Source organism: Phaethon aethereus (assembly GCF_964289735.1).
Source record: "Phaethon aethereus genome assembly, chromosome: W".
NCBI classification, from domain to species: domain Eukaryota; kingdom Metazoa; phylum Chordata; class Aves; order Phaethontiformes; family Phaethontidae; genus Phaethon; species Phaethon aethereus.
Window position 1 is genome coordinate 2,778,633 of NC_138581.1, and position 21,225 is coordinate 2,799,857.

Below are 21,225 nucleotides of genomic sequence, written 5' to 3' on the forward strand. Positions count from 1 at the left end.
GCTCAGGACAAGGCTTTTGATGCATTCGTTGCTTGGTTTTAAAGCAGGAGGAGCGGCAACTAAAAATCCAACCTTGGTCTAAATGCAATTGATGGAAAATTCAGTACGAAAAGAAACTGTCCCAATGGCTATTACTGGCTTTAAGTGTTCAACTTTTTTCTACTTGCAAGAATATAACTTCAGGTTTCCAGTCATCAGTTTTTCATCTAGTTTATGAAAACCTGCCGATTAAAGAGCCTGTTCCCCCACGTAAGTGCTTACAGAGCACACTAACAGCAATTCTGTACAGATCTCCTGGATAAAGTACAAAATTTCCCATGTGTTTACCAAAAGGCAGGCTATGTACAGTAAACACTATAATTCTTTTCTGAATTATTATTAATTTATCAACATTCACTCCCTCAGCTACTGCCTCAAACTGGAAGCTCATATTCGGCTGGTATTCATGTCACAGAAATCCCTCCCAAAGCATCCTCAGCTCTAAACAGAAGCTTTGCACACTTGCGTGCATCATCTTGCTTGTAAAGGAACATCAAAACACACGTGGTCAAACAAGTTCAGCTTACACCATGAGCTGGATCCATCTGTGGAGGGAATCTCTGGTATCATGCATCACCCACGCAATTTATGCATCTATAAATGACACTTTTTTTTTCACTGGGATTTTTGTTTGGTTATTTTCGTTGCTGTTGTTTCTTTGGTTTTTGTATGTACTGATCTACTAGGATCTAGGGCAAGGCACCCCTGCGGGAAACAGGCACTGGAGAACATAAACGTGAAATTGGTTAGATTAAAAAAAAAAATTCACAAGGTCAGTGTTTATTTTAAGTGGGCCACATCTGTTAGAAATCTGTTTTCATCTAAGAATAAACACTGTTAAGCAGTAGCTGTTGAGGTTAAGAATGAGGTAAAGACCTGACTTGGACAATTACTGGCTGTTAGGGAATGTACATCAACACAGGGATCCTCCCAGGGTATAAAAGATGAGAGGAAATCTCTACGTTACCTTTGCACCCAATACAAGCTCAGTGTGTTGCATGAGGAACTGATGGCCCAGCTTCAACGAGACTGCATACTTGAGCTTAGCCAGACCTTCCTAAAGACCAAGTTTAACTATAAAACTCATATTAAACAACAAACTCGTACCAAACACCATAACACAGTATATCTCACCCCTTTCATTTCCCATACAGACATTTACCAAATCGGATCTCCTCAGACAAGATGCTTCCTGTACGTACCTTAATTTTGCAGTCATGTAACCGCAAAACTCCGTCAGTACCACGATGTTAAGTCTAGATGTACCTATAAGTACCAAGATAAGTCTAACATTGCGGTTGCTCTTCTTCTAAAAAGTGGAGTCACTCAAGCATCAAAGCAAGCCTGAGCTCACAAGGCAACTTCTGTTGTATGCAGTTACTTCAATATGACCATCAACCTCTCCTTCCTAATTCCTTCTCGTGGAATCCATCTCAATTCGTCCCTTTTTGCTGCTGTTATCCTTCTCGCCTCAGAAGTGCAACCATGAGGAAGGACTCAAATCACACAGCAGCAACCAAACTCTATTCATGTTAACTATGAAGGAATTACACGATATTGTTACCGTTATCTTGCACTGCAGCTCAGCAGACAAGCTCAGAGAAAGAGATGAAACCTCCATAATAGACAATACTACAGCAACAGATTACTTGAACAGCTAATGATAAATGGAGGATTATTATTTATAAATAGAGGAATTAATAGTTTTCAGGCACCAAACTACTCAACTTTTAGCTTTTAAAATGTCATCTGTGTTTCTGAAGTGCACAGACCTCCCCAAGACACTTACTTATTAATTTACAGAAGCAATGAATTCTGCTAAGGATTAATTCCTTAGCACCGGTTTGTATAAGAACTTTTGCCTTTTTTTACAGTAGCATTATTTCCTCTAAATTAATTAGGTGAGCGCATACAGTTATCTGAACATGTAGTTCCTCATGTTTTCAGTATTTGCTGAAACTTTTCACCTGGGATTAAGTTTTTGGACCCCGGAGAAAAAAAGCACCTCTTCAATTAGAAGGGTGAAAAAAATGTGCATTTGAAATGAGCTTTCTGCAAAAAGCAACTCTTAAAATTAAAAGCAATAGATTAAACCTGACACATTAAAACCTCCTCAAGAGTTTTGCTCAGATTTGTTGGTTTTTTTCTTTAACACAAGTTCTTCAAAAATCTGTTCTCATATGGCCTGTACTTCTACAGGCACACAGTTTCTGACGGAGGATGCTGGAGGAGGCTGGAGCTGTTTGCACAACGTGTTTTTATTGATGTGCTGGGGCGGGGGGAATCTGCCCCTTCTGGAAGCTTCCCCAGGCAGAACCACACTGCCGTAGGAAGCGTGATAGGAAGGGTTTCCATAGGAAACACTTCCAAAAGGGGACTTGTAAAGTGTCTTTTGGTTAGCAAAGTAAAAACTTCCTGCGCAGTGCCTTGCCCCCCCGCTAGACACATTAGTGTGCCTACAAACCACTTCTCTTTGGTAACGGAGCTTGAAGGCTCAACTATTCCTTCATACACATGGTGAGTTAGACTACAGGTTTGGTTCTGGTAGGGTGAATTTTACTTTTCTGCTCAGGAAATCAGTAATTTCTTCATCCAAATATTTTGGTTTTCTAACCTGTGTCATGCTATAGAGGATGCATTTTTCTTTCAAGAGGAGATACAGATAACTCCAGACCCACCATAACATCACATCAAATATTTAAGCCACAGGCACTTTGACTAAAGAAACTAAATTACTAAAGATGTTTATCCCTCGTTCTTTATTCTTGCATTCGGTTTGGAAGCTGTAGAGAAGATTAGACATTATTTGCCAGGATTGTGGTCCGTTTCACCACAAATCCTGACAGATATGCTGTGGGTTGAAACAAATCACAACTGCTATCTGTGGAAAAAGCAGCATTTTAAGAATACAGAATTATGATATACTACCTACACTTCTTCTGGTTTTGTTGCCTATTCCTTTGAATAGGATTTAAGACTTATCTTTTCTTTTTCTCCCCACTAACCAGGGGAAAAAGGCCAACAAGAGTGTTCAGCCTTCCCTAATTATGGAAGAGGAGAGCTAGAACTGAAGACAGATTTCTACCAACAAACAAAAATAGGAGAGACAGAATTAGCAGCAAAGTATCAGATAGCTCTGAACCATCAAAGCGTGCACAAGAGAACAAAATACCCAAGAGGCTCAATAAGATCTGAATTTTTGTTTCAGGAGCACCGCTCATTTCTTATAAGAGCTGCTGTCTGCTCACATTATCCTGAAATGAGACCTTGTGCTGCTTGCCCTAAGCCAAAGTCTGGTGGACTGCACTATTCCTTGTTATATATTTTCCTCATTATTTGTTCCAGTGTTTCCCTGGTATAAAATTTTAACATGCTGGGAACAGATAAATTAATTCCCCTCTCTCCTACAGACAGCCTGAGAGCGGCCATTTAGCCAGGACGTTAACGACCAAAACTGGGAAAAAGAAGAAACATCAGTCCATCCACAAGTGATCAGATACATAGATGGATGGCAAATTAACAATACTCTGAGGAGGTTGAGAAAAGTCTTCCAGGTCTATCTAAAATACAAAGTCTTGTCATGTTCTTAATTTTAATCAAAACATCTGAAAAAATATTCCCCCCCCCCAGTGGATCTCAAATCGCCATTAATAACCACGGGCAGCACCGAGGCAGTCCTGCCTCCGATGTGTAAGGAACGGCACGGGGCTCTGAGGCTCACGGTCAGCTTGGAAGCCCCAAGAACAGCCACCCTGGGACAGCCCGTTAGATCAACCAACAAATGGGGAACAGGTCCACGCTACAGAGATCCTGCACAAACCAAAAGTGATAGGGAAGAACCTGCAGGTAACTCCAGGTGATGGGGTCTTTCCCTCCTGCCAGCTGTTCGGGCTGTTATTTCGCTTTGTGGTTCCAAAAAGGATCAATAACCTCTGCTGTAGCAGAAGGTGAAGACATGGGTTTTGGTTTGTAACCCTAGGTTTAAGGCGGGGGGGAGGTGGTGTGAAATTGCAAACACAGGAGAAACTGTTAATCCCCCAAATTCCACTGCAATAAATCCCAGAGCTATTATAAACCACTCCTACAGGTGAGGATGAACTCATCAAGTTTCACATATTGTTAATATACGGACACTTCCCTAGGGCTGATCCTGGCCTTCCCATTTCTATAGCATTTGGACTATCTCAGAAGTTTGAGAATCCTGCTCCGTTACCACTCATTTAGTGAGAAACGATGCAAAACAACATTTGTCTAGAAAATGCATATATTAAAAAAACCCTAAAAATACATCATGCCTGTCCCATTTAATTAGTGATTACGTGTTAACATGTAGAACTAGAAAGGAAGGAGATTGTGAGCAATACCTTTTTCAATCCTCTCTTCTGGTGCTCAGATCTTGACACTAAACTGCACTGGTAACCATCTGTTTAGCTGATGAGTTTATTAAAGAGGCAGAGCAAGATGCTCACCTGGCCATGAATTTAGGAACATTACCTATCACAGTTAAACTGTGTCAGATCCCAAACTGCCGCCTGGGGAAGCTGGCAGATCACACCAGGCACTGAAGCATCCAAGCAACCTAACTTTGAGTCGGTAGATTCAAGAGCTAGTCCCAATAGATTGCCTTTCCAGTCAATGGAGTGAGAGGAGCTCTTCCAGAGAGCGCTCTGTGAAATTAATTCCAGTGCTCTCAGCGACACTGTGAGATGGGAAGTACCTGTCTCCCTCCACCGACCATGTAAAAGAGACCGGTTTCATACCTATTGAAATTTGGTACTTGAAGTTAGGCAGCATGAATACTTTCCTAAGGTGTCAACTCCTCACCTTTGCATTCAACTGTTTCTAAAGTTCTCCAGGCTCTTCTATATGAAGAACTTGGAAGCTTGTAGAAGTAACTGGAAAGAAAGCGGGACAAATCAGCCTAGCTGCCCCAGGAGGAGTGACTGCTCTTTCAGAGATCCAAAGGACATGACCAGACAAGAGAGAAAGGCTGTGTAGAAGGGTCCAGTTCTTACCTGCCAATACTCTGACTTCTGCATCGTTTCCAGTTCTCGAACTGGCTGGGTTTCTCGCCAGGCATCTGTAGATCCCGCTGTCCCCATGCTGCACCCTGCTGATCTGCAAAGCTCCGGAGGGCAGGACAGCCACCCGCGTGTCGGCCGGGCTCGGGAACAAGTCGTCCTGGTTTCGCTGCCAGTGAACCACGGGCATGGGCTCCCCAACAACCTCACACTTCAGCAGAATGGTGTCTCCCACAAAAGCCGTGACAGATTCTGTCTGGGAAAGAAACCTCAGAGGCCCTGCAAAATACAAACAAAAGAAGCAGTTACATAGCTGCTGGAAATAGAAGTTGCATGCTGTTTCCATGCTGATGTGGATTTTGTTAAGAATCCAGACAAAAAAATAAATAAAAAATTCATGTGATATTCTGAAAACTACTTGGAGATTGCTATAATGGCGGGGTGACTAACACTTTCCTTTATAAATTACACTCATTAACAGCAAAGAAAAGATGTGTTATCAACACAAAGAGGAACAAATTGCACCTGTTACTTACAAACCCACTCAGGAACAACTTTAACAAAGTACGGATATGCTACCGTGCAATACAAACTGTTCAGAACAGGGGGGCATTGAGAGGAAGGCACAACTAAACCTACGTAAGGTTAGGAAAATGTTACAGTCGCATCTTGCTGTATTTCTCCTTCCCTATACCCTTCCCTCCAAATAAAAGGGAAAATCCTCAAAAAAGTCTCTGCTAAATAAATTACTTGGGTCACACAGTCAAATATTCCAAACGAGAAACAGCCTGTGTCTCTTTTTCCATGAAATATTTTTGACTCACGAGGACAGAGAGCAGAGGTGGGAGCTCTAACTGCACAACCCCCAGCTGCCCCAGCCTCACTCAGTGCAAAAACACGAGGACCATGTCCTTCACATGCTACTGAAGGAAAACACACAGAGTAGGACACAGTCTGCAAGATTCAAAGTGCGAGTGAAAGTTGATGTCAAGATCATGGACTTTATTACCTGGAAGCATCACTGCATAAAAAGAGCGTAGATAAAACTTGCAAAGAAGGAAAAAAGGGAAAAAAAAAAACAACCCACCCACACAAATAAGCCCATTTTCCAGCCACGTATAAGAAGAACAAATAAAGAAGATAAACTGGAACAACTGCTTGGATCAGGGATGTGCTAGAGATGGCGTGGACATATTCTGGGGACCTGTTCTGGCTCCAGTCCTGGCCAGTCCCTAGAAATGACCCCACCAGCCCCCAGCTCGGCCGAGCGCACTCGCTTACCTGCTGGGTCTGCTTGAAGCCATACCAGGAAACCCAATCACTCAAAAGTGTGTGCAAACATGCACCGAGCATCTGACAGAGTGAAAAAGTTAGAAGACAACACTAAAAGCAACTAAAAAGTATTAGGAAATGAGTGTCTTTTAGATTATATCAGCCAGTATGCAGTGAAGGTTTTCAAGAAGGAGCTGTCAGTAGAGGCTATTAAGAAGCTGAGGAAGCAAATAATAAAGACCCCACCTTTCCAGACATTAAAATGCCTCTCAAACATTCAGGAACAGCAATGCACTGGGGAATGACCACGTACCAAATTTGAGTGGGAGCCCCACATCCATTTCCTGGTTCAAACACCTATATTCTGGTGTGATCTTGGCCACCCATCTCTTGTCACAGTTCTCCTCAAACAGGTTGCTCCTATCCCCCAGAGCATCTGCAAGGATGAGTTCTTGCACCCTGGGTGAAGTGCTCCCAGGAGCTGAAGCAGGGAAATTCTTTAGCAAGACTGAAACTGGCTCAGTAAAGGCTTCCTAATGGCATTTCCACACACGAAAAAGAGCCTATGTGAATCTACTGTTGTGTGGGAAGTGGTATCTCCTAATTGCCATGTATAAAAGTTATCCATGCCTCCAGAGGTACCTGGACAAGCTCGAGCAGTGGGCCCGTGTGAACCTCATGAGGTTCAACAAGGCCAAGTGCAGGGTCCTGCCCCTGGGTCGGGGCAACCCCCGGTATCAGCCCAGGCTGAGGGATGAAGGGATGGAGAGCAGCCCTGCCGAGAGGGACTTGGGGGTCCTGGGGGATGAAAAGCTGGACACGAGCCGGCAATGTGCGCTCCCAGCCCAGAAGCCAACCGTGTCCTGGGCTGCACCCAAAGCTGCGTGGCCAGCAGGGCGAGGGGGGCGGTTCTGCCCCTCTGCCCCGCTCTGGGGAGACCCCCCTGCAGGGCTGCGTCCAGCTCTGGAGCCCTCGGCACAGGAGAGACACGGACCTGCTGGAGCGGGGCCAGAGGAGGCCCCAGCAACGCTCTGAGGGCTGGAACCCCTCTGCTGGGAGGACAGGCTGGGAGAGCTGGGGGCTTCAGCCTGGAGCAGAGAAGGCTCCGGGGAGACCTTCCTGCAGCTGCCAGGGCTGAGAGGGGCTGAGGAGAAAGATGGGGACAGACCTTTTAGCAGGGACTGTAGCAACAGGACAAGGGGTGATGGCTTTAAACTAAAAGACGGTAAATTTAGATGAGACATAAGGAAGAAGTTCTTCACTCTGAAGGTGATGAGGCACTGGAACAGGTTGTCCAGAGAAGCTGTGGATGCCCCATCCCTGGAAGTGTTCAAGGCCAGGCTGGATGGGGCTTTGAGCAACCTGGTCTAGTGAAAGGTGTCCCTGCCCATGGCAGGGGGTTGAAACTAGATGATCTTTAAGGTCCCTTCCAACCCAAACCATTCTACAATTCCATGATCCCTATGAACAAAGGGAGTGAAGAAAAGGCGGTTGCTCCCAACTGCATTCACACAAGCCCTGCCATCCGCTGCACCCTTGCACACATTCCCCTTACAGCAAGGATGCTACTTTCCAGCCAAGCTATTGGCACAGATGCACAAGTAACAGCTTTTCATCCCCAGCAAACCTGGTGCAAGCTAGAAAGATAGAAGTATTCAACACTTTAATTTAAAAATTAAAAAAAAAATTAAAGAAGTGAAGATAAACACAGTGTGAACAGTGATGGAAAGCTGCTGAAAACTGCAGATTTTTCCATGAGGGAAGACAGCTAAATCTAACAATTTACTGTAAAATCTAGGACTAAAACAATTGCCATAGAGGGACTTTCTTACCATGGCAGCACCATACCTGCCAAGCCCCCAGTGCTCAGCCAGCTCACATTTTGTTCTGCCTCTGCAACATCTTCCTTTCTGCAGGTATCCCAACTCTTTTTCTTTTAAAGTTTAACAAAACATAAAAAAAAAAATCATAAAAATAAGTCAATAAAAACATAACATCAGGACGTTGCAAAAAAAGCTTTTTGCTGTGTCCCAATGAAAAGACACTAACCACCTTTTTCCATGGTTATGTTCAAAACTCATTCCTCTCTCTGCAGAACCGTATTAGATGAGATCTTAAAACTATGACTGGGCCTTTACAACTCTCTCGCCTTACGCCCATTTATTTTAAATACAGTTTTTGAAGCTACACAGCTGTTTGGGCTGTTGGGAGCTGGCTCAAGGGAACGGACCAACAAATACGTTCTGAGAAAGTCACTCTCTGAAACAGACTCGGGAATTAAACATCGCAGATCTCGGCGATGCTTCGCTCCGTAGCCAAGGGGTCACGGATGCACCTCCCTGCGTTACGCCCAAACCTACTTAGGAAACTTAATTGAAAGCGGCACCCAACTCCAATTTACCACACCATCTGGCTGGCAGCCTATCTGGATCCCCGTCTTTCCTTACAGAAGACCCAATTATTAAGCAATTAAAGTTCCCTTAATAAAAAGGCTTATCATTTGGGGGACAGACCTCAGGGTCTGCAACATGTTTAGCTATTAAATATTCAGCAATTTAGTAGCACTCAGTACAATCCCCCAGAGAAGAACTGCTTTAAATGCTTTGTTTGTTTCAAATTAAAGTCTGCAAGGTTACTTAACATCAAGACAAGACCTTTTTTTCACTTTCAATTCACATAATAGCTGAAGGGCAAGAAACCAAGGTAATGAACAGGAGTGATTTCCTTCTGCTTGCTTCAGAAAATAGGAAAGAGAGAGTGAGCACGGGTGAGTGACTCTGGAAATATAAATATTTTAGAAATTGCTTCTAATTCTCTCTTCCACAGGCTGATTTCCAAAAAGGTTCTATGCTTTAGTTACTCTACGTTCTTTTTTGTTTGCTAGCTCCAGTTTACAACTCTGAAAAGATTTGCACTGAGCAACATGCAGCAGAGGTATCAGAACAAGACCTACAGACTACCAAATAATGCAAGTACAGACGTGGCGTTCGGGTTCGTTCACAGAAACAAGAGCTAAACAAACCGCTCCCCTTCTTGTTGCAAACCCCATCCTATGGGACTCAAAGCGGCACATCTTAGGGGAGGTAAAACTGATGGAAAGCTGGACACTCAGATTTCTAATTTAGAAGAAACTAATCAGGAGGGAAAAAAAAAATGAAGTTACCAATATGCATTTAGGTTATAAAGTATTGCCAGCCAGGGAATTCCTGCAGCATGGTAGCAGCCACTCCTAGTCCTGGCTGTCAGCCTAATGAGAAGGACTCAAAAGGGAAGGATTTTCATATTACAATAAAATGAATAAGGTATTTTATGCCTTTGCATGTTTTATACATGAAATTTGGGCAGTTAAGGTGTATATAGATGGAAGTTAAACCGATTTGCCATAACGGGCACCTCCATGTGAAATGAAGGAGAGGAAGGTGTCTGATCGTCTGACAATCCAAGGATAAAAACCTGCCTGGTGTTTCAACAGCAGATGAGGGCAGAAGACGACTCATCCAGTAATCACAGGCCTGTTTGCTACTACCTATTTTCAACAGGAGAAAAGTTAAACTGCTCCTCAAACTTGTGTCTGACATTGGAAATACTTCATCCTGCTAGGATCTGAATATTTCAAATAAAACTTATCAACCACCAGCTGGGACTACACTTGAAGTACGCCAGAGGAAATAAAATCTTAGCAAGGACATGCTAATTCGCTCTACAGTCCTAGTTTCCAGCTGCTCCCTTCGCTTCAGCATTAGCATGGTATACAGGAGACCATGGATGATCTCTTATTAGCACTCAATTTTCATCAAATTCACATGCCCAAGCTAAAAATATATAAACAGTGTTAATGTGCAAGTGTTTGTCCTTTATGCCTAAATTAGACCACTCACCTCCCAAGGCTTCCTATGAACTCAGCGTAGAGTGGGGCTGTCCTCTAGACAGGCAGAGAGGAATCCCTCTTGCCTTCACCGGGATGGGGAACCCATGGAGGTTACCCAAGTTAGGTGACTACACATTAATTGTATTAATACTCAGATGGGATTAATCAACTAAGAGCTCATGACCACTACAAACAAGGCAAGATCTTTCTTTTTTTTAAATACAAACCACATTCAGTATTCTGACTATGCAGAGCATATTTAAATCCCGTCAAACTTCACCCTTGAACACAAAGTATTGCAACTCTGATTGCAAAGCACAAACACGGTCCCCACTGGTAGGCCACATAATATACAAATGCACGTGAACCAGGGAATATGCAGGTTTCCAACGCTTGTGATTTATGACATGAACATATGACTGCCTTGATCTCTCCTGACTATGGAAATGCACAAAAGCATACTTAAACTAGAAGTTAACATGGTGGTTTGAAACATAAATTATGGGTAACAACAATATAGTCAAGATCTCATATCAACTGTATCCTAAACTGTTCTAACAAAATATAAGATATTGAAAAGCAACTGAGAATTTCTGAGAGCAAGCAACTCTGCTTCCTTAGAAATAAACTTATACAACTCTGATTTGCTATCTCCTGTTCTCCCTGGGTCTCAGGTGTTATTTCTGCAGCAAGCCAATTGTAACCCACCATTGCAGACCCATGAAGACAGCGAAATGCGGCGCACTCTGCCACTGAGAATCCAGCAGCTGCAACCAAAGGGAGAATACACACAGTTTAAAGTCTGGAAGTTTGATGTAAGAAGCTGGACTTCAACAAGGATGACTCTGGTCTGTGGCCCTGTCTGCAGGATAAGCATTGACATGGGCTTGGCTTTAAAATTGTGTATTGAGATCCAAGTAATTATTTATGAAGTGTAGTGGCAGGTGGGTCCACATAGCTCCAGATTAACTAAAGCACAGCTAGCTACATAGTTATGTATGCACTTATTTCAAGTAATTATTATATGGCTGTGTATATATAAAAACCTGAGTGCATTGCAGTCTTTAATTCATATTGTATAAACAAGAATCACAGAATCATTAAGGTTGGAAAAGACCTTTAAAATCATCAAGTCCAACTGTCAACCCAACACCCCCATGCCCACTCAACCGTGTCCCAAAGTGCCACGTCTACATGTTTTTTGAACGCTTCCAGTGATGGTGACTCCACCACCTCCCTGGGCAGCCTGTTCCAATGCTTGACCACTCTCTCAGTAAAGAAATTTTTCCTAATATCCAATCTAAACCTCCCCTGGTGCAACTTGAGGCCATGAGATAATATCATTTCAATTTCATAGATAAAGAACGGAGTCTCTAAGATACAGGTTAAAATGCTGAAAGGCAGCAGAGCCACAGAAACCGGCACCCCACTAGCTTATAAAATGTGGCAGATTTTAACTGACAAGAATTCCTCAGGGGTTTTAGGCACTTTTGAAGATGCTACAGTGACTTACTTGCTCGCTTAAGGTCACAGGAGAAATCCAAGGTAAGCACAGGTTCGAGCCAGGCCTTCCCAAGCTCGTCTGTAAATATATCAGCATTTCCTTCCTTTCTATGAAACTGAGTGCAAGTTTCTTTTGGGGTACCACAAACTGGAACAGTTCAGGGACAGCCAAGGAAGGAGAGGAAGGTTGGGTTCATGATAAATTCTCAGTTTTTGCAGCAGAAACCAGAAAAACCCTCATAAGAGAATCAGGTTAATAAGTGCAATTCAAGCCTGTGGGCTTGAAAAGAAAAAGCTTAGGGACCATCATCACCAGATACCCTAAAAAGAAAACAAAACAGGAAGAGTTTAAACAGACACTATTATGTTCAATATTCATTGAACAAGGGGGGGGGAGGGAAATCTATTTAACATGCTTTTCTGCTGTCCTCTTAGCATGTGTTTCATTGCTTTTGGATTGAGGAGTGACTCATCCTGCTTCGTGCCAGGGGAGTGAAAGCAGCTCCGATGTTTCCAGCCAGATTCGTCCCAAACTCCAAGCCAAACAAAGCATTTGGCTTCATTTCAGGAGAGCCAAACTGTGACAGCTTTTTTAGCCTACGCATTTAAGGGCGAGACAATTATTTCTGCAACTTGTATTTAGCATTCCCATTATCACACCAGAAAATGCATGTTGACATTCTCACTGTCAAGTCCTCTAGTTTTTAGATAGCCCTCAGAGATCCACTGAGAAGACTGAAAGGGGTAGTCCCTGCACTTCTCTCCGCAGCCCTTTTGGGAGGAAAATAATTTAGTTGACCTCAAATAGTAGCACAGCTCTGGAGGGAATCTCTGTACTGGGTCAACTTATAACAAAGTCAAAGAAACAAGGCACAGATTTTATAGTTGACTGTAAAAGCAATGGTGGATATATACAAATAGATAACTAAGAAAGGATTTAGGGGAGAGTGTAGGCTCAAACATTTAAGCTGTATTGCAACCCTGATGCTACTTAGCCATGGAAGTGCCTCAGTTCCCCAGGCATCCTCACCTTTTCAGGAGGTTTTAATCCTGATAGTTTACCCATATAACGCCAGGAGAGGCATGTCACATTTTGAACAGGCTGCTCAGGGAGGTGGTGGAGTCACCATCGGCGGAAGTGTTCAAAAAATGTGTAGACAGCACTTCAGGACATGGTTTAGTGGGCATGGTGGTGTTGCATTGATGGTTGGACTTGATGACCTTACAGGTCTTTTCCAACCTTAATGATTCTGTGACTCTGAGAGCAGATATCTCCTCTTAAACCACATGGAGAGGAAGGTCAGAAGCCATCTATTCCTCCGTTAGCCCCACCTTCATGTGGGTACATTCACACAAGTGCTGTTGAACTCGCTGTAGATGAGATAGAAACCACAACTCACGGACACACAATTCAGAACATCCCATGTAGGAAGAAAATTTCCCCTTTTCCAATACGGGCCACATCGATGCCTCCTCCAGTACAGCAATAGTCTCCCAGCATGTATAGTCCATTACAAATATTATAGCATCAATTCTTGTCAGCAATCAAAATTCTACCAAGAAACACCAGCTGAAGGAAGACGGAGCCAGGATCTGCCCTTTGATGCCTCTTACCTATCTCAGGAAATAAATGAACTTATTCTGAAAAAGACTTTTCCCTAACCTGTGTTACTGATGTCAGCTCAGATTATCAAAACTGCAAGAATTTTAAAATCTAATTTACTTGTCACCTTTTATGAGGCTCACTTGCTGACTTCGCTCAGCATAACGCATGGAAACAATCTATTTTTTCCATCCACATATTTATGCTGTAGGGGGATTTTCATCAAGGATTCAATGCCTTCATGGTCAGTTCTACTTAGTCTTCACAGATCTATCTTTCTGATTCAAAGCACTAGCACAAAGCAGTTGTGCCTGAACATCCCACGCATGCAGGATACATTCAGAACAACAAAAATTTCAATTTTAACCAAATTATTCAAGCACAACCCTCAAGATTGCTTCTCTCTCCATTCTACAGATTTGTCAGCATTTCAGAGTTCGCGGGAGCCAAATCTGTCACTCTTCAAGATCACTGCTTGAAACTACAACCTTATAGCCACAAGCAAAACATGACTCTCCACAGCTCCACACCTGTAGCCCTCTATGGCTGTTCAGTGGGTTGGATCTAGTTCCCCTCTCACAATTTCTACAAGATACAGCCACAGCTTTCAGCTTAAGACTATTTACAAATTTCTCAAAGAGGAGGAGGAAGTGATAGAATAGTTTGGGTTGGAAGGGACCTTTAAAGGTCACCTAGTCCAATGCCACTGCAGGGAGCAGGGACATCGTCAACTGGAGCAGGTAGCTCAGAGCCCCGTCCAACCTGACCTTGAACATTTCCCAGGGATGAGGCAGCCACCACCTCTCTGGGCAACCTGGGCCAGTGGTTCTCCACACTCACCATGAAAAATGTCTTCCTTGTATCTAGTTTGAAAGCTCAGTAGATATTCAAAGCAACAAAACTGCTAATATTTATTAGCAAGCATACATGATGTAATGAATCTGTGGCAGCGTAACTCCCTGCCATTCACAGTAGTACAATACACCTGCATGGGGAAAAGAAATACCACCCTAAATTTTTATCATCCACTAACAAGCCCACCTACTGTTTTGCCCCTGTTAGTACACAAAACAGAGGGTGTAAATCTCTTCATCTTCCTGTCGGCTGCTTCTGCCAGCACTCGTGGCTTACAGCCAGTGAGCAGAACAGGCTTCCCGCCAATCGCCAATAAAATCATCAAATCTGCTCCTCAAACAGGAAATAAGCAAGAAGAAAACAGGCTTTTTTTATTGCTGAAGAGTCTAAAAAGGGCCATATTTCAAAATCTCTAATTAAAAAAAAAAAGTAGGCTCTCATTTGCGCACCATGCACCGGGAGTTTGCTGGTGCTAGCATCGTTTAGCCCATTATATTTGAAGCCTTGCACGTGGAGCAGCGACTTTGCTTTCATAAAGCACCATGGAAGCAGTACAAAGATGCCCTGAGCAGACAGACCAACAATATCTTCATGTAACGGTCTACAAATGTAACGTAATATTTTTGTGACTTGCCTCATTTAAAGTACTCCAGAACCACCTTGAAAAGACCGTCAGAGTAATTAACTCCAGCCACACCTTCCAATAAATGAACAGTCTCCAAGCAGGACAGAGGCATCCCCAGCTCCGGAGGAGGAAAGAGTAGGCAGTGCAGCTGGCCCTGCCTCCGACCAGCAGGGATTGCTGCCGGGCCACCACCTGTAACACCGAGCTGAGCAGTGACATGGGACAACAGAGTCAGAGCTGAAACCCTGTTGTATCAGTGCCGAATGCACATGCAAGCCATCACCCAAGTGAAGCTTGCACAGCACAGCAGTGCTAGTTACCCCAGCAGACGCAGGACGGGTTAGTGAGGTCTGTAGGACCACCACAACCCTCTCTGTCATGCGAACCCTACCCACTGTGGCTTCTGAATCTGGCTGGCTGCTTTCAGCCTCATCTTTCAGAAATCTGAAATGTCCAATGTGATGTGAACTGTGTTTTATTCACCAATGATAGGCAGTAGACATTTCTGATGTGACAGACCATTTCTAACATATCAAAGGTCAATCTGTTCCAAGAAAGGAGGGGTAGGACACTGCTACCATGAATAACAGATTCTGCCTGGACAGCAGAAAAAATGTTCACTTACGTTCCCTTCTCCTCCCCTGGTAGTTCATGGACTACCTTTCTACAGTGCTTTGAAGGGCCAGAAGGTATATAAATTACTACTAACACAACTCTCAGCAAAAAGCTGCTTCTTTGCTCCCTCCTCCACTGACTATCCGTAGAAGATCAGATGAAGTTCAAGGCCTCAGCCCTCTAGTTTAAGGCACTTAAGGGCATGGGCTCATGATAACTGTTTAAAGAAAAGATCAATTCAAAACTCTCAATTGTCAGATACCACTCATCTTCAGCAGACACTCATCTCACTTGTGCTGAAGACCAGACTTTCCTCAAGGACTAGGACAGACCAGAAAGCAAACTCTTGCAAGAAGAAAGATGCACAGATTTCAGAAGCTTCAGACACAAGCACAAGGGGAAATGTATTTTAACTCATCAAGCACAAGCACAGGGTGCGATGCGTAAGTGTGCGAGGTGCGCCTGGCTCCTTCTTAAACACCTGAATGCAGAGAAAGAGGCCACACAGCCCAAGCACTGGGATTGCTTGGGAGAAGATGCAGAGATGATTGTGCAAGGCGGTGACAAGCAAATGAAGAAGATGGAGAACACTGGAGTAGAAGATGCAAATGCAGCACCTGAGAAATTCTGGCTGCTATCCATTTTACTTACTTTCAGCTATTTTATGCTTTTAGGGTTTGTTTCAGTGGGCATCCATTTTCACAGCTCATGCCTGGTGAAAATCTTTCAAAGCCACGTATTCTGCTAAAGCTAAATGCAGTCCCCAGGGGCAGGACATGCCACAGGTGATTAAAGGGACACTACAGGTCAGGGAACCTTGTTTGGACAAACTTCCATGAGCATAAACATCAAGCCTTTGACTCCACAAGCGTGGGCTGGGAGTATCTTACATCATTGATAAAGATGAGACCAACAAGATGCTTAGACATCGTATGCAAACCCACAGGATGTGAAGCAGCTCAATCCTCGATAGGTTTCCCTATGCCAAAGGAGGCATTCATTCTCTCAAGTGCTGCAACATAGTACAAAAGACACAGAGGAAAAAAAACCCTCAAAGTTTTATCATTCCTCTAGACCATTAGCTGACACACTGCCTGAAAACACGCTTTAGTTCTGTCTCATCTCATTCCAGACACTGAGAACGTTCAAAGCATATCCATCAACTTATTTATCATACCCGCTTCCCGGTGGATTTGTCACAGTGCGACCTGAGCACCACAAACGTGATTGTATTCATCCCCACAGCATCCCTGAAAGGTGGGAACTCCCCTCAGCCCACGGTCAACCACGGTCCTAGAGCGATTGGCAATGCATCTGGAGACAGCGCACATCAGCCATGCACCCACGGGGGAGCTCTTCGCCTCAAACACCTAACTCCTCTCTTCCCGCATCCTCTTCACACGAGAATATAAGCCACAAGATGTTTTACCTGACAGCAAAACACACTAGAAAAAAAGTATAGAAAGAACAAATTATTTGGAAAAGCAATTCTGACAGATTACACGTGATAGTATGGTGCCCACCCAAAAAACAGAGTGATGCAGCAAACCACATGTCAGAAATAATGTAAGACTTAAATAAGACATTAAATGGGGTGTTAAATTATTTTTCTCTGTTGGCTAACACTTTTGAACTTAGTTTCATATTTTTAAGATCTTTCATTTTGGCTATATTCTTTCCCTTACAGTATAAACACGTGTTTTCTTGCTAATGAGACGGATCACATAGCTAAGGGTTTGTTGCGTTAAGAGGCAGATGCCCAAAATCAGCGTTAGTGGTCCGGTCATGCACAACCCCTTTCATTGGACTCTCACGGGTCCAGATGCACTACTAACATCACACGACCTGCTCAGCCGGACACCTCCTGAACTCACGCGGCCGCACTCAGAGGTACGGTCGCGTTCAGGGACAACACACACACGGCTGAGTCAATCAATAGTGCGATTTATTGAAGCAACAGATGCACAAGCTCTTTGGATCGCCGGTGAGAAATTCACTGTCTGCAAGTGAGTGCACTGAATTGATTACGGTCGGGTTACACACACGTGGGGTGATGAAACAACTCTAGCGATTCCTAAAATTCCCGTGGATCCACTCGGGATAGCTGAGTGTTCAAATCTTACCCAAAGGCATCCTAATGGGGGGGAAGAGAGGGTCAGCCCATCGGCAGATCCTATAAGTCAGGAGTGATGGTGTCTTCCCCGACATCCAGCTCTTTTTAAACTATTTTATAGTGTTTTATTTTGCAGGTGGAGCTTGAGTGACTCGAGTCATACACACCTTTATCAGGATTGGTTCAAAATTCTCTCGCTTTGCGTTTAAAGGTCCAGACTAGGAAAAATTCAGTGCGCACGCTCATTGAGGAGTGGTTGCACCTTGGGAGGTGGGTAACTTTTGAGAGGGGTGTGTGTTTTAGTAGTATAATGATATTATAATAAGTAAAGTTCACTCCAAGTACAGCATTTCATCAAAGTTGACAGGTCACTGACCCAGGGCACCACACGTGCAGCTTATTAATGCACACACTGTGTACCTTTAAATTCCCTTGTTCACAGAGTGTGGCCGCGACGTCTCCACTCCGCTCCACCCTCCATGCAATTTCTCCCAGAGTCAGCACACCAAGTTCCCCTGATGTTGCCAACATCTCGGGTTGCCTGGGGAATTGCCATGGCACAGACTCATTCTACACTAGCTACGTTCCACCCTGTTTCAGTGCTGTTCTTAGAGGGTAAATTTCCAAATTGCCCCTCAGCGATTACTCCACAGGGTTAAAGATAAAATATGCCCCACCGCAAGTTATCAGAATTGTGCCCAAAAATACAAGTATTGGCTACTTTTTTTAAAAAAAATACATTGGCCATAAGTTGTGGGTTTTTTATTTTGCCTTCAAGGACAAATTGCAACAGCATATAATCTATGTTAGGGAAAACATCACACACTACACAGCTGAACACATACGGATCAGGTTGTTATAATAATGTCACCATTACAGGCAGCAATATTTTTCCAAAATGATCAATTCCTCATAAGCCCACAGTATTTACTTATTTATGGGAGATCTACTTAAATAAGCTTGATCAAACATTGGGATTCAGCCTCTACTCTCTTTTCCTAATCATCAAAACTAGCAAAATTAATATTGATCCTACCCCCCCAAAAATCAGCAGCTTCCTCATGAAAGTAACTAAAACCAGCTAGTAATGTGGGTCTGACAGATTTACTAATATATCTCTAGGCCAGTAAAGCATTTGAATCATGTGACATATCTGTTTACGTGACAAATTTGGTAAAAGCATGTCGAAGCCCAATCCTGAAATATAGCGCAATAAATGAATTAACTGGGCACAGCATACTCTCTACGGCCATTAAGCGGGAAGAAATGCAGGCAGAGGCAAATACCAGCTTGAGAAGTGCAGACCCAACTGGCATTTTACCGAACATTAGCAGGCAACCCTAAATCACCGGCCATCGCCGTGCGTAAGTAACCATTAGGCAGCAGCGGTAGTTGTGTTACAGCAATTTCCAGGGCCCCGCGGGTGTTACGGCTCTTTCTTCCCATTACTACACACAAACACACGCAGGACAGGTTCCACGCGGCGCAGGCGCTGGGCGCCGCACGCGTAAGCAGGAAGAATAAGCACAACGCAAGGGAAGGGAGGTGAGAACCGCCAGCTAACGTAGTGCCGCGCTGGCCAAGTGCTCCTGACCAAACGCCAGAGCCCGGCGCGAGGAGGCAAAATAGCCAGAACCTGTACATCCTCAGATATCGCCATTATTGGCCTGTATTTTCCCCATTTTATTCCACAATATACTACATAAAGCATACGCTATGCCGGTTCAGGCCATATCTGAGCCCAGCTCCGTGTCCTAATTTGCTGAACATCAGCCACTAGGTCTGGGTGAAGGCAGCTTCCAGCACAAAGTCCAGCCCTTCGGCAAGCCAGGGCAGAGGAGAGCCCGTCCTCTGCAGCGACCTGCTGCTCCCCATCAGCTGCGGGGTGGCACAAAACAGCCTCTTCAACCTCCTCCCAGTCCTTCCTAGGCTGCAAGGGCTCTCCTTGTCCCTAACTGCACAAACTCATCTGCTTAAAGTCCGGTCATTTAAGTTGGCTTGTTTGATCACGTGTTGGCAGAAAGGCAAATGATTCATACAACCTGGTGCAGCGGCAACGCTGCACTCAAACTGGTCGTTACTGTTTTCCTGCTCACATCTGCCAGTACTTGCCAAAGTAGGTCTGTCTAGTATGGACAAAACAGAAGCAGCAAGTCAAAGCCCTGCAGATTTATTGCCCTGAAAACAAGCAATGGACATTTTAGCAATAGCCTGGAAAAAAATTTGGAAACAGAGTAAAAGAAAAAAAAAAAATTAAAATTATACCAGGAGAAACCATCTAACACCAATTCATAAACTGCAGAATACGCCAGTCCCCGATGCTTTCCCTGGCTTTCATGCATGCTTTATCTTCCATTGGCACATCTCCTCAAACAGAGCATCCTCTCCCTCCTCCTTCCACAGGGACCGTGTAAGGACTAACAAGGTTACCTCAGGCTTTACGGTGTACACCATTTTAGTTCACACAACCATTTAGCAAACAGGAGCAACCAACGCACCCGTGTCTGACTGCCCCACGCTGCCGCGCAGCGGGCAGGGCAGAGGAAGATAGGGGTGGGATCCAGCCAGAAAACGGTATGTGCTGCATAGTGCCCTGGCCTTGGTCAAGCACAGAATCACAGAACCATTCAGGTTGGAAAAGACTTTTAAAGATTATCAAGTCCAACCATCAACCCAACACCACCATGCCCACTCAACCATGTCCTGAAGTACCACTCAGTTCAGTTTTTTGAACACTCTCAGTGATGGTGACTCCACCACCTCCCTGGGCAGCCTGTGCCAATGTTTGACCACTCTCTCCACAAAGAAATTTTCCCTAATCTCCAATCTAAACCTCCCCTGGTGCAACTTGAGGCCATTTCCTCTCGTCCTATCACTGGTTACTTGGGAGAAGAGACCAACCCCCACCTCACCACAACCCCCTTTCAGGTAGTTGTAGAGAGCGATGAGGTCTCCCCTCAGCCTCCTCTTCTCCAGACTGAACACCCCCAGTTCCCTCAGCCACTCCTCGTAAGACTTTTTCTCCAGACCCCTCACCAGCCACATTGCCCTTCTTCCAATCTCTGATCAGGAGATCAAACACTGTCCCGGCACCCAGCAAAAGCCCTGGCTACTTTTGAAACTCTTGTACGCAAGGAGTCAAACCCCACTTTATATCTGTACACATTCTCAATGACTGAAGTGGTATGGACTTTACTAGGACAGTCCTTTCTATCATCAGCCATTTTCTTGCCCATAGCACCAACAAACCTCTGCTGATAAAATGGTCTGTTCTGACAGCGCTTAGCCCTTCTCTGAAACAAAAAGGCAATGATAACAGTAATAACATCACTGGAAACCAAAGTCCATTAAAACACAGCCACCTGCTAGCTCTGGTCTGGTTGAATGCTGCAGCATTGTCCTGCTTTACCACAAATCTAAGATAAATCAGCAGTAGCCTTCAGCACCAATAAGTAACTTGAATATTCTATAGTGTAGGATCTCTGACTTCAAGTTTGCATTTTATCAGTAGCACAGGATAGGTTACATCAAATCAAACTTGCGCAGCGAATGCCGCAGTGTTACGTTTCCCGCACGGTTATCCTCATTTCCCCTCCTTCTTTATGACCGCGTAGAGAATACCGTATGCTCCGTGTTTGCAGTTCTCTGCTTCATCTGTCAGGGTTAGATGAGGATGGTGGTGGTACTAGCGGTACATAGTGCAAAATAAAG

The 21,225-nt window shown here is 44.2% G+C and overlaps 1 protein-coding gene across 1 annotated transcript in view; it reads right to left on the reverse strand.

Moving 5' to 3' along the window:
- Nucleotides 1–21,225, reverse strand: part of LOC309415080 (netrin receptor DCC-like) — a 593,773-nt gene that overhangs the window by 304,032 nt on the left and 268,516 nt on the right. Inside the window, 1 exon segment of the mRNA XM_082012494.1 lies at nt 5,055–5,339. Within this exon segment, the coding sequence (XP_081868620.1) occupies nt 5,055–5,339 (285 nt within the window).